This window comes from Oratosquilla oratoria, chromosome 1 (assembly GCF_046742065.1).
Source record: "Oratosquilla oratoria isolate Oo_2021 chromosome 1, ASM4674206v1, whole genome shotgun sequence".
NCBI classification, from domain to species: Eukaryota; Metazoa; Arthropoda; class Malacostraca; order Stomatopoda; family Squillidae; genus Oratosquilla; species Oratosquilla oratoria.
This window is the reverse complement of record NC_134777.1, coordinates 106,799,812-106,815,378: the sequence shown is the minus strand read 5'-3', so window position 1 is coordinate 106,815,378 and position 15,567 is coordinate 106,799,812. Positions and strand designations below refer to the sequence as shown.

General features: G+C 36.2%; 3 protein-coding genes across 3 annotated transcripts in view; 2 read left to right on the top strand and 1 right to left on the bottom strand.

Moving 5' to 3' along the window:
* LOC143024689 (eukaryotic translation initiation factor 2-alpha kinase 1-like) overlaps nt 1-1,612 on the bottom strand; it is a 53,767-nt gene extending 52,155 nt beyond the window's left edge. Inside the window, exon 1 of the mRNA XM_076183694.1 lies at nt 1,469-1,612. The gene's annotated coding sequence lies outside the window, so the exon portion shown is untranslated. The remainder of the gene's footprint in view (nt 1-1,468) is intronic.
* Nucleotides 1,613-12,549: 10,937 nt separating this feature from the next.
* LOC143029233 (uncharacterized) lies at nt 12,550-13,434 on the top strand (the record flags this gene model as incomplete). The annotated part of the gene is made up of 2 exons (XM_076191891.1): nt 12,550-12,660; nt 12,923-13,434. Coding segments are annotated over exons 1-2 (576 nt in total), but the record flags the coding sequence as incomplete, so codon positions are not given.
* On the top strand, nt 13,434-14,545 carry LOC143031025 (uncharacterized). The gene is made up of 2 exons (XM_076194379.1): nt 13,434-13,557; nt 13,754-14,545. The coding sequence occupies exons 1-2, from the start codon at nt 13,438-13,440 to the stop codon at nt 13,988-13,990; spliced, it is 357 nt and encodes a 118-aa protein (XP_076050494.1). The 5' UTR covers nt 13,434-13,437; the 3' UTR covers nt 13,991-14,545.
* The last annotated feature ends 1,022 nt before the right edge of the window (nt 14,546-15,567 follow it).

Below are 15,567 nucleotides of genomic sequence, written 5' to 3'. Positions count from 1 at the left end.
TGTGCCTGGTCATGTGACTGACTGTCTAACCTTCAGGGCTGTCCTTCTAGATACAGGTGAGTGTGTTGACATTTTGAAGATGGAAGGCATGGAGAACATTCTCTCATATGTCCATCTTACAGGAACTTAAGTTGCAGGTACCTGTTATTGGTCCCTAAAATAATCTGAAGAGAATTTAAGATTTATATACAAAATATGAAAACTTGAAGAGAGAAGTATCCTGTACGAGATCAAGCTATATAACAGAGATAGCTAATTGAAATCAGGGAAGATATGTGCACAGAAGAAAATCCTCAAATTTTGTCTAAGTTTAACCAAATCATTTGGTAGTCGGTGTGTGCCTTTGACTTGGCTACCTCCCGGTATTTGCCAGAAGAAAATTCCTTATCAAGACAATTCAGTCAAGGCAGGTTTTTAATTTTTCACTGTCCAGAGGTTAGATTGTTTTAACTATATGTATTGTTCACATAAGTTTTCAAAGACTGTTATATAAGGAAGACCATTTTTGTCAATGTGAGAAACAAATATATCATTATGATGATAGAGATTCAAGAGCAAGTCCAAATAAGGAGACAGCACTGGGCAGAACAGTGTGCAAGGATGGAAGATGAAAGAAAAGTGAAACTAGTATTTAATGGGAAAATAAGAGGAAGGAGACCACAGGGCTGCCCAAGATGCAATTGCAATGATAACGTGAAGGACTTGGGAGACATATTTGAAGACAAATCAAAATGGCAGCAAGTACGAGTAGATAGGGGCAGGTGAAAATGGTGAGGTGGAGTGGAGGTGGCCATTGGTCATATGGCCTGAATGAAGATATGACAAAACCTCAATAGGAAAATTGGGGTGGGGTGGGGGGAGGATATAACCTATTTACTGATTCAGGTTTTGTCCATTGGGGTATTCATTGTAAAACCCCAATAGGAAAATATGGAGGGAGGACATAACCTACCTATTCATTGAATGGGGTTTTGTCTGTTTACTGGTCTGAGTACCACTGGAGAAGAAAATGAATGGAGTAATCTAGTCACACTAATTACCGAGATCACCGAGATGAATGGAGATGAAATGGAAATTACCGATATGCAATATAATTAACCGAAATAAGACATTAGGAGTCTAAAGAATTTAATTTCTCACCTGTACAACTGTCAACTACAAACTACCTTGGGAAGCAACAACAACAGTCAACAGGCAGTGCAATAAATTAGTTTAGGCAAAAATTTATCAATAATCAAGGCAGGCAAGAGGTTGCCAAATGAAATAGAATGATCTTCCAGCCCCAATTCTAAACCAATGTTCTCACATATATAGTTCTCTGGTAAATATAGTTGACAATATTTTCCCCATATTACAGCTACACAATTTTGCGTCACTCTCGTACCACCTGGAAGACGTAACCCACACCACAGGTGGGAGTTTAAATGAACTTATTTTGTATCACATGATTTGAAAGAAATAAGTTTACCTATTTTGGCATCTTCTTCAGTCTTTATCTTCCATGCATTTTCAAACCATTACGGTGACCATCACTGCACTTACTTCTATAAACATACGATCGTATGTAAACAGTGTCCGGATATTGTATATGTCGTCATATCGACACACACAGGTACAATACTTTTCAAATAACAGTAGTGTGACATCTTGGTGAACACTGCAACAAGTAAGATTGCGATCACAATTGTCGTTTTGAAAAAAAAAAAAAAATCTGTTGACGTATTAAAATTACAACGTCTGGCAGGACTGTATATCTTGTAGGGCCATGGAACAATGCAACACAATACTTAACCGTTCTTGTTGTTGAGGTTTAGATGCTGCCCCTTTTCCAAGTGAGCCTTGTTTTTTTCTTATTCATTGGTATTTTGGTCGTAACTTTGCTGTTTGGTTTCACAGTTGACATTTACCTTACACGATTAGTGTCTGTCCCGTAGTTTTTTCTTCAATTTTCCGTAGTATTTTCTGAGTCAACTGAGGGCACGATTCTCAATTATTCTAACTCCTGTCATTTTTTTTTACCAAGGTTCAAATACACAATGTTTATCCGATATATTTCTCGCTTTAACTCTATTAGAGTTCAAATGAAACCAGTCAATCTTTTAAATACTTTTTGCTATCTCTATGTTTACAATTTTGTAAATCCTCAATTATTTTCTTACTGGCTATTATTCACAATTGTCCTATGCTATTTTGTAATTTTATTTTGGCCATTTTAGATAACGTGTAAGAGCACGATAAACGGAAAATAAGTCGAAACATGAGCCATATCCTCAACGTCGACATTTGCTTCCCTGCAAAATCTGCTTTCCCGCGCATATCCCAATCCCCACTGAGTTGGATGAGGTTTTGAGTGATGAGCCAATCGACATTTCTTCATACTCTTATAATAAGCTTTTCCAGGGCTGATGGTAGGATTACAATGTAATGATGGTATTTGTAATACATTTATTTAGTTTAAAATATTTATTGGAAATGTTTACATTATTCATCTCATATATACTTAAAATAAATCAATGAAATGTTTACTCATGACCTCAGCCATTTTTATATCTTCTGTGCACTCCATGTTCCCTTGTAATAGTTTCTCCGTTTCTTGCTTGTTTTTCAGTTTGCCGTTCACATATCTATGGAATAGTTTTGGCTGATCCTTATATGTCTTTTTCATAATTTCTTTTTTTCGTCCCTGCGTATTTTTACATATTCATTCCTTTCATTGATATCTATTTGCCACTTTCTAGGATTTTTCTCTTTTTTCCATCTTTTCCAAGCTTTATCTCTTCTTTCGCCTCACTGCACCTTCTGTTAAACCAGCACTTAACATACACCTTTTCCTGTTTTTGTTTTGGTACCTATTTATCCACCCCTTCATTATAGATTCCCATCAGAATCTTCCATTTTTCTTCCACTCATGTCTCTTTATTGTAGAATTTTACCAACTCGCTTCTTGAACATTTTTCTTAAGTTTCACAAAGTCCTTGTACTATGTACTAGTCTCTATTTCAAATATCCCATGAATACCACGTTTCTTCCATCTTCCAGCATCCTATTTAATAAAATCCTTGTATCTTCTAACATTTTAGAGTAATCTCTCCCCAAGAACTCTTATCGTGATCATTTCCAAACTGTTCCCTCCATTTGTAACCTTCGTCACGTTTAAATTTTTCTTAGCCAAGAACATGACTCCTCCACCACGTTTTTCCTCTCTATTTTCAATATTCTTTGGTGATAGTGGACCCTTAATTTTGTCTATAATTTCCGTTACGCCTGGCTTTGCTTCTGATAAGTAATCAATAAGCTCATTTAATCCTGAAGCTAATCTGTTTATATCAGTATAAGCTACCTTTAATATTCTGCTCTCTCCATTTCGTACTTTGTTCATTTCGTTTCCTTTTCTTGAACATACCATTTTCTCAGTCTCATGTGTAACACTCTCCAAAAGAACTTCCTTTTCTCGGTCTCCGTTCCTCTCGTTATTATTATTATTATTATTATTAGCTTCGCTTCTTAATGTCCTCTATCTCCTTCCTCAAGGTTCACATTTCTTTTTATCCATACATTTTTATAGTGCTCAATATTTACTAACTTTCCTGTTTTTAGTATCTCTTCCGCTGCCCTTTATGACCTTAATTTGATCTTTAGGGGTCGATTTCCTTCAACATATTTTCCCATTTATGCACTTCTTCTATTTCCTTTTCTAATTCTTGCTCTTCATCTTGCACTCCTCTCAAAACATTTCTTGCTAATTCTATCTTTGGTAGCATGGCTACGGAACAAGGCGAACAGAATGAATTCCCATTACATTTGATACTGAGACTGGGCTGTTTATTGTGTCTCTTATTGTTCATTATGTATATAAACAACATGGACAATGGGATTATTAGTGATATTAGCAAGTTTGCGGGCGACACAAAAATAGGATGCCAAATTAGGTCAAGAGAAGACGCCGGGATACTGCAGGAAGATCTTAACAAATTGGTCAGTAAAATGGCAAATGGACTTCAGTATCTGAAATTGCAGTATGTTAAACGTAGGTTCACACAACACAGAAAACATATATAGCATAGATAATACATTTTTTGAGAAAACAGAGTGCAAGAGAGACTCGGGAGTGTCCGTGATTCAATTTAATTTTTATTTGATTTGTCACTTTAGTGGTTTTCTTGTGAAATATTGTTTAGCTGTTTAATGCATTTCTGAACATTCTTCAGTGGAACGATTCTGTTTTGTTTTTAGTGGTTGATGGGTTACAGTTCATTATCAAAGAGGAATATGCTCTCAAGGTAGGCTTAGGATATTTGTATTTTCATCATGTTTCTGAAAACTGCTTAACGCTGGGCCGATTCTCGACAACTTATGAATTGGAATAGTGTTGAAAAACATTTCAACACTGGCCAATGTTCTTGATGTATCACCATCTCTTAATTAGTTAATTAGTGTCTCAATATGTGGGGCAAAGGTATTTCACATTTGGAGATTCGAAAAACAAAAGATCGTAACTGAAGCAGTTTTCACTCAAATGAATTAAAAACAATTGACGGGAATCGGCCTAGTGTAAAGTGGTTTTATAAAGAGAACAACGTCGACTGGCAGATCCAAAACGTCCCATTTACTCCGTCAAGTTCTGTAATTGTCTTCGATCGTGTAGTAAAGCACTGCCGAAGTACAGTATTAGTCAAAATATTCGATATCCTTTTTTAAGTTGGATATTTCATACAGTAGATATGAGTAACTGACCAGGATGTCTATTGGCGATTGCTCTGCCAAGATGGAATGTTAGCATATATTTCCTTTGTCCTTCGCATGAGACAGATAAGTAGGGTTTTTCTTTATGTGACAACAATATTACGAGCATTAAGTTTGTCAGAGCCCCCTCCCCACATTTCTTTGTGTTAAGATGCTCATTTTACTTTATTCACGATGTTTGCAATAACGTCTTCGTTGTGGATGATGATGATGTTCCTTTTGTATGTATGCACGGCTTAATAGTACGTTTTCTTTTAGTGAGATAAACATAGAAAACTTGGTTTATTTGAGAATGACTGAAGTAAATTCTACTACACAATCTTCTATTGCAGCATTTCCCATACTGGGGGAAATTTCCCCCTGGGGGAAAATTTGAAGTTACCAGGGGGAAATAATTACACTGCCTACTAGGAAATATACATACACACACACACACACATATATGTATATATATATTTACATATATATATATATATATATATATATATATATATTATATATACATATATATAATATATGCAGAAAAAACCACTGGGAAATAAGAAGCTTAGTCCGAACGTTTTCGTCTATTTAAGACATTATCAAGGAATACACAGTTACAGAGACGAAGGTGGATATATATACATAAAGTAAAAGACAAGCTAGGAACATGGGAAGTACACACAAGATTACAAAGGATTACAAAGGCGGAGCATGCCGACAGGAGACCTTTAGATCCATATCTAGGTCGGATGCAAAAAAAAAAAAAAAAAAAATAATAATAATAATAAATTAAAACTATAATAATGTAAAAATTACAAATAAAACATAAATAAATGCATAGGTATAGTTGAATAACAAACAAAAAGGTAAATAGTAAATGATTATAAATTGACATATAACTAATGATAAATGAAAATCAGACAGACAAATTATAACAAAACAAAAACAAATAATATAAGATAAATTATAATCATTACAGCATCTTACTTAGGTATTTATCTAAATGATTCTTAAAGCTTCGAACTGAACTACATTGCACTACCTGTGCAGGAAGTTTATTCCATTCATTAACTACACGGTTGGCAAAGTTGTTTCTACCTACTTCCAAATTGAATCTATTTCCGGACAGTTTGAGACCATTGTTTCTTGTCTGATTCTCATTCAATGTGAAAATTTGGTCACTTTTGATGTTGTCAATTCCCTTTAAAATCTTAAAGACCTGTATCAATTCACCTCTGAGTCTACGCTTTTTTAGGGAAAACAGATTTATGTGCTTAAGTCGATTTTCGTATGATTTATTTTTGATATTTGGAATCAGTTTTGTGGCTCGCCGTTGTACTTTTTCCAGTCTGTCAATGTCTTTAATGAGATTCGGTGACCATACGGAAACAGCATATTCCAAATGTGGACGAACTAACGATTTATATAGCTTGTTAATGAGTGATGGACTTTTGAAATCAAAAGATCGCGCAATCAATCCCAGAATCTTATTTGCTTTCTCAGAGGCTGAAATACACTGCTTGGATGATTTGAGGTCGTTACTGATAATTACGCCGAGATCTTTTTCACTATCCACTTTTGTTAACGAATTTCCAAATAACTTGTAATCGTACTTACTGTTATTTTTACCTATGTGCATTACCTTGCATTTACTTGTGTTAAATTTCATTAGCCACTTTTCAGACCATTGCTGTAATTTATCTAAATCTTCTTGAATATATAATTTGTTTGAGTGATCATTTGCCACTCCGCACAGTTTTGTATCATCAGCAAATTTGGAAACAGTAGATTTTAGTCCATGGTCTATATCATTTATATATACTATGCTTCACAATCAGGTAGAGCCGATGTTTAAATAGACGAAAACGTTCGGACTAAGCTTCTTATTTCCCAGTGGTTTTTTCTGCATATTATTTTCACGTGTGCCTTGTGAATTACTGATATATATATATATATATATATATATATATATATATATAATATATATATATATATATATATATATATATATATATATATATAGATGGATTTTCTCATGCCTGAGATAGGGTAGTTTACTATATAACTATGTTTATCAGTTTATTTGTAAATCTTTAAAACAGATTAGTAAATAGTCACAGTGTGTCTTGTCATGAAGGGGGAAATCTGCATGATTAAACTGGTTGTAGGGGGGGAATGATAGAAAAAAAGTTTGGGAACCGCTGTTCTATTGCATGTATTAATTTTTTACTGTTACTATAATTAATACCTTAAAACCTTAATACTTGCTGGTTAAGCGGGTAAGGGTGTCGTTACTTGCAGCGATGGTCGTGGGGATGGTGGTTCGAACCTTGCTACCGGCGAAGTTGAACCAAGGGCATGGTTGATTAAATTCCACGGTACAAAGTCCTCTGTAAGGGGCACCGTCCTAGCCTCCCGATAGCGGGGGAGTTTGTGTCGTTAAACTATACCATTATAATTAATACAGTTATTAAATAATTGTTTTCGTTTACTTTTATTCACTCTCATTGTATGGTTTAGCTTTAAATGGAATATTTTGAATGTGAAATACAGTAAAATTACTTTTAACTGACCTTGGTGGGACCCTACCTTAGGTCAGATATTTGGAGAAAAAAATCGGATGTTTGAATGTACTGTACAGTAAAAAAAATAACGAAAAAAAACTCACACTTTGTTGTATTTTCTTCCTTCTAAGAACTTGATATAAATTGCAGCATCGCAGGAATGCATTAGTTAATTGTAGGAGCATCAACAGAAGTTATATTTGGCCTTTAAAAATGTCCACAAGTCATATTCCCAATGTTATATTCCCGACATATATCTTGTCTGCGAAGACCTTGTTCTATCTTCTTATTTATGGCCACTTTCTGTTCAATATTTACCACAACACGCTTACGTTTAGGAGTAACAGTTGTGACTGACGTTTTAACAAAGAAACGCCCGCGAAAATACCAGGCGATCTGAGCGCCACGAATCTGTAGCGGCAATAGTAGCAACTTAACAACTCTCGGACGTTTGGACAAATTCAACATTTTATCCGACTTGTGACATTGAAGGAAAAAAAAAGTCGGATGTTTGGACTAGTTGGATTAAAGGAATTGTACTGTATTTAGTCAAAAATAGTCGTTTGTCGCCAGATTACGTTGTGCACCTCGAAGTTCGTTTATTATCGTAACGTCAAGCTAGTTCTCGTGCAACGGCAACTTTGGTCTTGCCTGCCGAAATTAAAATACAAATACTAATGAATGTATGCGTAACACAGGCTCATGTACCTTTGCTAAATCATGGTTACGTACGAGTCTTGTTGTATACGTAGTGCTAGCAGACGACACATTAACATCTCCATGATATAAACTTATTCAATAACTCTTTTGTATACAGTATAACTGTCAACTTAAACTGGAACTTGACTTTAGTGCGTATTTCGCCAGAATTTGTTTTTTCATATGTAATGTTATATCAATTTGGAGGTTTAGTTTTTGTTTACAAACTTATCTAGCAACTGAGTTGTGTTCAGTGTTGCGTACTCAAGCCCGTCACACCAATCGACCTGTTTCCGACTAGCTTCGACAGGAAATCAAACGATCTCTCGGTGACACAAAACCTGTGCAAGGAATTGAAATGGAAAATTAATGTGGTTTGATAAGATGAAAATCTATGTACTGGGGACTATTCAATGTGTGTTGTAATATATCTACCTATCTATCGATGTATTTATCTATCTTATTACTGACTATCAGCGACTCCCAAAGACGACCTGGAACTGGTCGGAAACTGGTCGTAAGTTTGGTGTGACTGGGTCTTTACAGTTCTTACTACTATCAGCCAGTCAGCCTTCACTTTTAAGTTCAACGGTTGGGTTAACGTTACGCTAACGTTACAGAAATATATTTTTTGTGTATGTTGCCATGATTGGAACCAGTTGCTGGAACAAAGAAGAAAGGATACACCAGGATGCCGAAATCGTCACCTTGGCCCCGTTTTGTGCTTTGTCTGCTGGGAATTGGAGAAGCATACGGGAATCGAACCCACAACTGAGCGAATGCGAGACCAGTAGTTTTAGGGTTAAATCACCTTCGCATGTGTACTTCGTTGCCAATAACCAGCGCTTCTATCCTTGGAGACAACATTTTTTACTGAAGTTGAGTCAGAAATGCTTGAGGAGATATTTAATGAAGGCAGCTGGAATTGGTCACAGTAGTAACCATAATATATAAGCATAAATTTCTGAAGGAATTATAGTCACCGGTCATTAAATATGTAACGTGGCTGTGATCCGTAGGGGTATCACTAATATTATAAAGTACTGACTGCATAATTCCTGTTCATATCCCAGCATGGGAATAAATGCGTAAATGGTGGACCTTTGGAAAGATGGGGTGGGGATGTACATGTACCCCACATGCATGTTAGCATGAATGCATAAACAATGCATTTGGAGTTAGAGGGTACTGGACCTGATTCTGGTGGTGATGGTCAGAACTGCCAAGAGAATTTATCACATTAGGTCAGGTTGGGTCATGGTGTGGGGTCAGTGACCCCTAATAAACCACCTCCCCCGGTCACTAATGGTTACTAGCCCGACATTTAATTGTAATTGGATAGGGTAGTGGTAGCAGTAGTGTTAGTTCATCTATCGCCTAGTTACCCTGTTTTCTTAACTGTAGCTTAATATAGTAAACACAAACAGCCTCGTTAGGGCCAGTAGGCCTGCTGTTGTTTGTTCTTCCTTTGTGGTGTTACTATGGCCCAGTTTTCCTCTGTACTCAACTTATCCCGCGTCACAACTGGTGATGCCAAAAAAAAAAAAAAAATTATAGGATTTTTTTTAGTTTTTTTTTTTACGTTTTCTTTTACACTGCCAAAGTTGCTCAGCTATTAATATTGATTATATAAAACAGGTGCAACTTCGGCAGTGTAAAAAAAAAAAAGGAAAAAGAAAGAAAAGAAAACCGTTATTTTTTAAACTCCGATATATATATATATACATATATATATATATATATATATATATATATATATATATATATATATTTTTTTTTTTTTCATCACTAGTCACAACTGTGCGGTCGCCCCCCCCCCTTTTTTTCGGTGACTACGCACCACCGTCCCTAACCTGACGCTCGCACTTGCACCATAGTAAAGGGCACAACCAACCAGAGCTTCATTCATTCCCTTGGCACCATAGCCGAGGTAACATACTCATATGGTACAGGAGGGTGGGGGAGGGTGTTAGTATAAATTATTGTAGTCACCCCTACAATATGAAAATTAAAAAATGTAATATGTATTCTATACATTTTTATAACTGTCATTTTTAAATGACAAAAATATAAAATTTCACATACCGAACATAATACAACAATCACCCACAGACTTATTCAGTGAAACACTAAGACTAGATTACTTCCCATAACGTTTAAAAAAATCCATAATCATATTCATACCAAAACAAGACAAAGACAACACACAGATGCAACTTTACAGACCCATGTCACTACTAGAAACACCAGGAAAAATATACGAAAGACTAATCACCAACAGACTACGATCATGAGATGATTAACCCCAACCAGCACGGATTTACACCTGGAAAAAGAACACACACAGCCCTCGCCACTTTATACGAAACACTCGTAGACAGTCAGACACCAAACAAGTATGCAACATGATATCACGAGGCATATCGAAGGCCTCTGACAAAACACAACTCCCGGATACCACCGAAAAAAAAAAAAAAACACTATGCAGCTTCCTTGACGACGGAACTCCAAAAATAAATAAATGAATCATCACATCGGACCAGCCTTCTCACTCCAGAGCAGAGTTCCATAAGATAGCGTCTCTCACCAACACTTTTCAACTTGTACACAGGAGACATCCCATCACCATCACACGGAAGCCACACCATACAGTATGCAGACGACATTACACAAGTCATCACCTACCCAAACACCACAGGAAAACAAATGCTTGGAAAAAAAATAGATTAACAAAATCAACTACGAAAAACAATGGTAGATATCCACAAACACCACTAAATTCCATCACCTCGCCATTTCAGCACGAAAACTACCGCAAATAAAAATAAACGACAACATAGTACCATGGAAGAAAGAAGCACACACACTAGGATTCACCACTAAACAACGAGGAATACATCACATCCAAACAGAATACGACTAAAGAATAACACACTCAACACACTACGATGATTCCGAGCACTGAACACAAAAACACAAATAAAACTAAACAAAACCTTAGCACGACTACAACTAGAATACCCTGCAGTAATCACCATAACAAGCACACCCAAACACATCAAGAAATTCAAGCCCTATAAAACAAAACGCTACGAAGAACGCTCAATCACAAACCCCTATAATGAACGTCAACATAATATTTACATGAAACAATGAAACAAGAACCAATATCATCACCCTCATAAAGTATTGCCAAAGTCATTTTTCGTCAATTTCTGGATTTTTTTTCTAAATAAATTTTTCATTGCTCCTTGTGGTGCAATTCCCAATGTTTTATTCAGTGTCTGAGTAGGTTAAAACTACGTTAGGAGGAACATTACGCACATTTATGAAATAGAAAAAAAAATCGATTTCCAGAAAAGTTGGACAAATGACTTAGGCATTTTCTTTATGAGGGTGACGAATTATGCGAAAGACTCGTGAGACTAAGCAGCAACACATGGAACAACATAACACAGTAACCAAACACCACCACTCTCAACAGACGCCAAAGGCACAAACGACCACTCATGGTAGCCAAAACTCAAAACCATACATAGAAAAAAATATATATATATCACCACAAACTAGCTAGCTAACTTAAAACAGTAAATATATAGTAAACAAGAAATAAGACACACAACGGACAACAATGAACTTAAAATGCTAATAAAACAAGTTAGACTTCAAAAGTGACACACACCCCAAAATGAAACTAACAAGAAACATGCACGACATCCATAACTTGATAAATATCTATATTTACAGGCAATACTATAACTAACACATTATACTATAACTTGCAAGACACATTGGCCTCCTTAAGTCACGCATGATACCAACTAATGTAAAATATAAATAACTATTATACATCCATCTATGAAGTACGTGTGATAAGCTAGCCTAAATAAACTCCACGCACGCATGTGAAAACGTAAAACTCTCCAATTAAAGTATTATTAAAGTCCCCACACAGGAGAAAAGAACTTACGTTTATTTCCTACATACCAAAACATTAAATATATAATTTAGTTAGTTAAGATCAATAACACTGGTCTGCGTCAAAAATGTTCCTGAGGGTTTCATAGATGATTCTTAATAAGATTTGTCTCCTAAATCCAAATCAAGCATTCATATTGCTCAATCAGGTCTAGTTTTTAAGATACAGACCAAGCTCCCTAGATGGCGTTAGAGAGCTCAGTCTCTAGCTGACCGCGAGCGCGAGTGGTTGTGTGTTGCTTGCTCACTCTCCAACTAAGTGTTGGTTTTTTAATCCATGACTTTTCTCATCTATGAACAGTGTTTAAAGTGTATTTCTAAAACTTTATTTATCCTTGTGATTTTTTTTGCAGGCAAATACATTAGCAAAACTCCTTATATTTCATAAAAAGGAATAGAAAGTGTAAAAACAGTCCTGATAGATTTTGTTTTGTTTGTGGAAAGGTAACTTTTAGTGACCAGCAATGCACTATAACGCCGTTAGTAAAGTTCCTTTACAATGCATATTTTGGAATAAAGCTAGGTGATCAAGACAAAAACTTTTGCTCCACATATGTGCTGCAAAGCCTGTGTTTGGCCTTAAGACGCTGGAGTGAGGGCAAAACGAACTGTTTGTCATTTGGTGTACCTATGGTGTGGAGAGAAGGCAAGGACCACATTACAGACTGCTATTTTTGCATGACAAATCTTAAAGGTGAGATAATTACTTTAACAATATAGTCCTTGACAAATCTAGAAATGTTTATACAAATCTTTTGGTAGCCTATTAAAATTGTAATTGTGTATAAAAATAGTGTATTATTCTGGTAGAAAAATTGTGGTTAAATTGTATATAAAAATTGATTGTATTTAAAAATTGTAAATTTACCTGGTATGAAAAATGTGTATAAAAATGTGGAAACGAGGGTCGAGTGAATTAAAAGTATGTAAATTAAGTATGCGAAACTTTTTTTCAGGTGTCAATAAGAAGAACAAACACACTGTAGTCTATCCTGATGTTCCTTCTGCCATTAAACCACAACCACATGGTCCAGGAGTTCCAGTTCCTTCTCCACCTAAAAATACTGAGCTACAAGACAATATAGAAGATATAGAGGTGGATGACACTGACACTTCAGTGACATATCAAACTACGTCTACAATGACTTTGCCAAGACCACTCACTCAAGGTCAATTAAATGACTTGACTAGAGATCTTGGTCTTTCTAAAGAGAACGCACAACTTCTTGCATCCCGTCTTAGTGAGAGCAACCTCCTCTCTCAAGAAACTACATACTTTTGGTTCAGAAATAGAGACGAAGAGTTTCGAAAGTTCTTTGCAGTTGATTCTTGCAGCTCTTTGGTGTATTGCAATGATGTAAAAGGTTTAATTGAGGTACTTGGCGTTCCTTACCAACCAAGTGAATGGAGGCTCTTTATTGATTCTTCTAGCAGAAGCTTGAAGGCAGCACTCTTAAATATTGGCAATAAAATGGCATCTGTACCTATTGGCCATTCAGTTCAGTTAACAGAAAGCTACAAAAATATGAAAGTATTGATTAATACAATCAAGTACTCTAACCACAACTGGTTAATATGTGGTGATCTCAAGGTAAGATATATTTTACTTTATTGAACTTGTTAAATATTTCAAGGAATGTTTGTTTCTAAATACCAATGACAGAAGGATATTATACACATATTAGTTTCTCCCTACCCCTAATAAACTTAGTGAAAATTGCCTATGCAAAAAATAGAAGTTCTTAGAAACCATGTACATCAATATGCATCAATATGTTTTCTTTCAGGTTGTGTGCCTTCTTCTTGGGATGCAAGGAGGCTACACAAAATATCCATGCTTCATGTGCTTATGGGATAGCCGGGCGGATAGTCTTCACTATAAGCAAAAAGACTGGCCATCTCGAGAGGCATTCCAAATTGGCTGCCACAATGTGGTAGCTCAACCTCTAGTCCCTCCCAAAAATGTTTTACTGCCTCCTCTTCATATAAAGCTTGGCCTGATGAAGACTTTGTCAAAGCACTGAATAAAGAAGGCCAAGCTTTTAAGTATCTACTGCAAAAATTCCCACAGATCAGTGATGCCAAGCTCCATGCAGGCATATTTGATGGTCCCCAAATTAGAACTCTGTTAAAGGACAAGCATTTTTACACCAATATGGAAGCCAGTGAACAAGAAGCATGGCGAGCGTTTAGTAAAGTAATCGACGGTTTTCTGGGAAATAAAAGAAGCTCAGAATATATCTCACATGTAAATGAGCTTATGAAAAGCTTCGAAAAAATGGGAGCTCGCATGTCGATAAAAATGCATTTTCTCCGGTCACATCTTGACTATTTTCCGGCAAACTGTGGAGATTATAGCGAGGAACAAGGAGAAAGATTTCACCAAGACATAAAGACGATGGAGACAAGATATCAAGGACGCTGGGACATCAACATGTTAGCTGACTATTGCTGGTGTCTTAAACGCGACGAACCAACATCGCTTCACAAGCGGAAGTCATCAAGGACTTCTTTTCTTGGAAAATAGTTTCTTTGCACTCCTGGGTAAGCTCATAAGTAGTCTGTAAGTTTAAAATTAATTAAAAGAAAGTCGAATTGAGTCGGTATTTTTTTTATTACAAGTAATTGTAATTCATTAAATAACTTTTATATAGATAAGGGATTTTTTCAAAAATGGCCCTTTTCTAAAAACAGTAGTGCGCTGTATCTCAAAAACCAGACCTGATTGAGCAAAATGAATGTCATATTTCAATTTAGGAGAACAATTTCGTTAGGAATCACTAAAGAAAACCGCAGGAACAGAATTTTTTTTCAAACGCAGGCCTGTGTAATGAATAGAGTAGAGGTAGGGTGCCCTCTCATTATCACTCTCACACTTCCTTCACTTTCATAAATCTACCTTCATCTATCAATCCAAACCCCCTCCTCACCCACTGCTAGCTACCTTATAGGCATATATGTATGTATGTTTTGTTATTAAATGAAAACACCAAAACATGATTTGAATAATGCTGTTAAGGCCTCGGCATGAAATTAATTGTAATGATGAGATATATTTTCGATTGCATTTCGGTCATATAAGCCATTGAAAATGTTCAGGACTCAAGTATGGGACAGTAGGCTATGTTCTCAGTCTCCTGACCTCAGTGAAAACTTCTGGAACTGGTTCTCAACACATTCCCTTATGTACCCCCACACTTATGTTTTGCTGTTTTTCAGTCTTCTGGAAACCACCTCATCACTATACCTAATTTTTGTGATTCCACTAAACAACCAGGAGGTGCCAAGATAAGAGGGAGGGAGGAGGGTGGAGGGAAGTGGAATGTATAGGAGATGGAATAGGTGGGAGTGGTTTCTATGCCTTTTTCTTTTTGGCTACCCTCCGTGTAGGGGGAAAAGCCTAAACAACCACTAACTTCAGACTTGTGGCCCCCACTTGTGAAACTCTCTGGAGCCCCAAAGGGTGACGGACCATAGGTTGAGAATCACTGTTCTAGAACCTAAGGTCTGCTAATAACAACGGTAGTAGATCGTCCTTTGGGACGACTAGCACCAATGGCGTTGCTCCATGTAAGACGTTATCTTTATAAAATCATGCTTG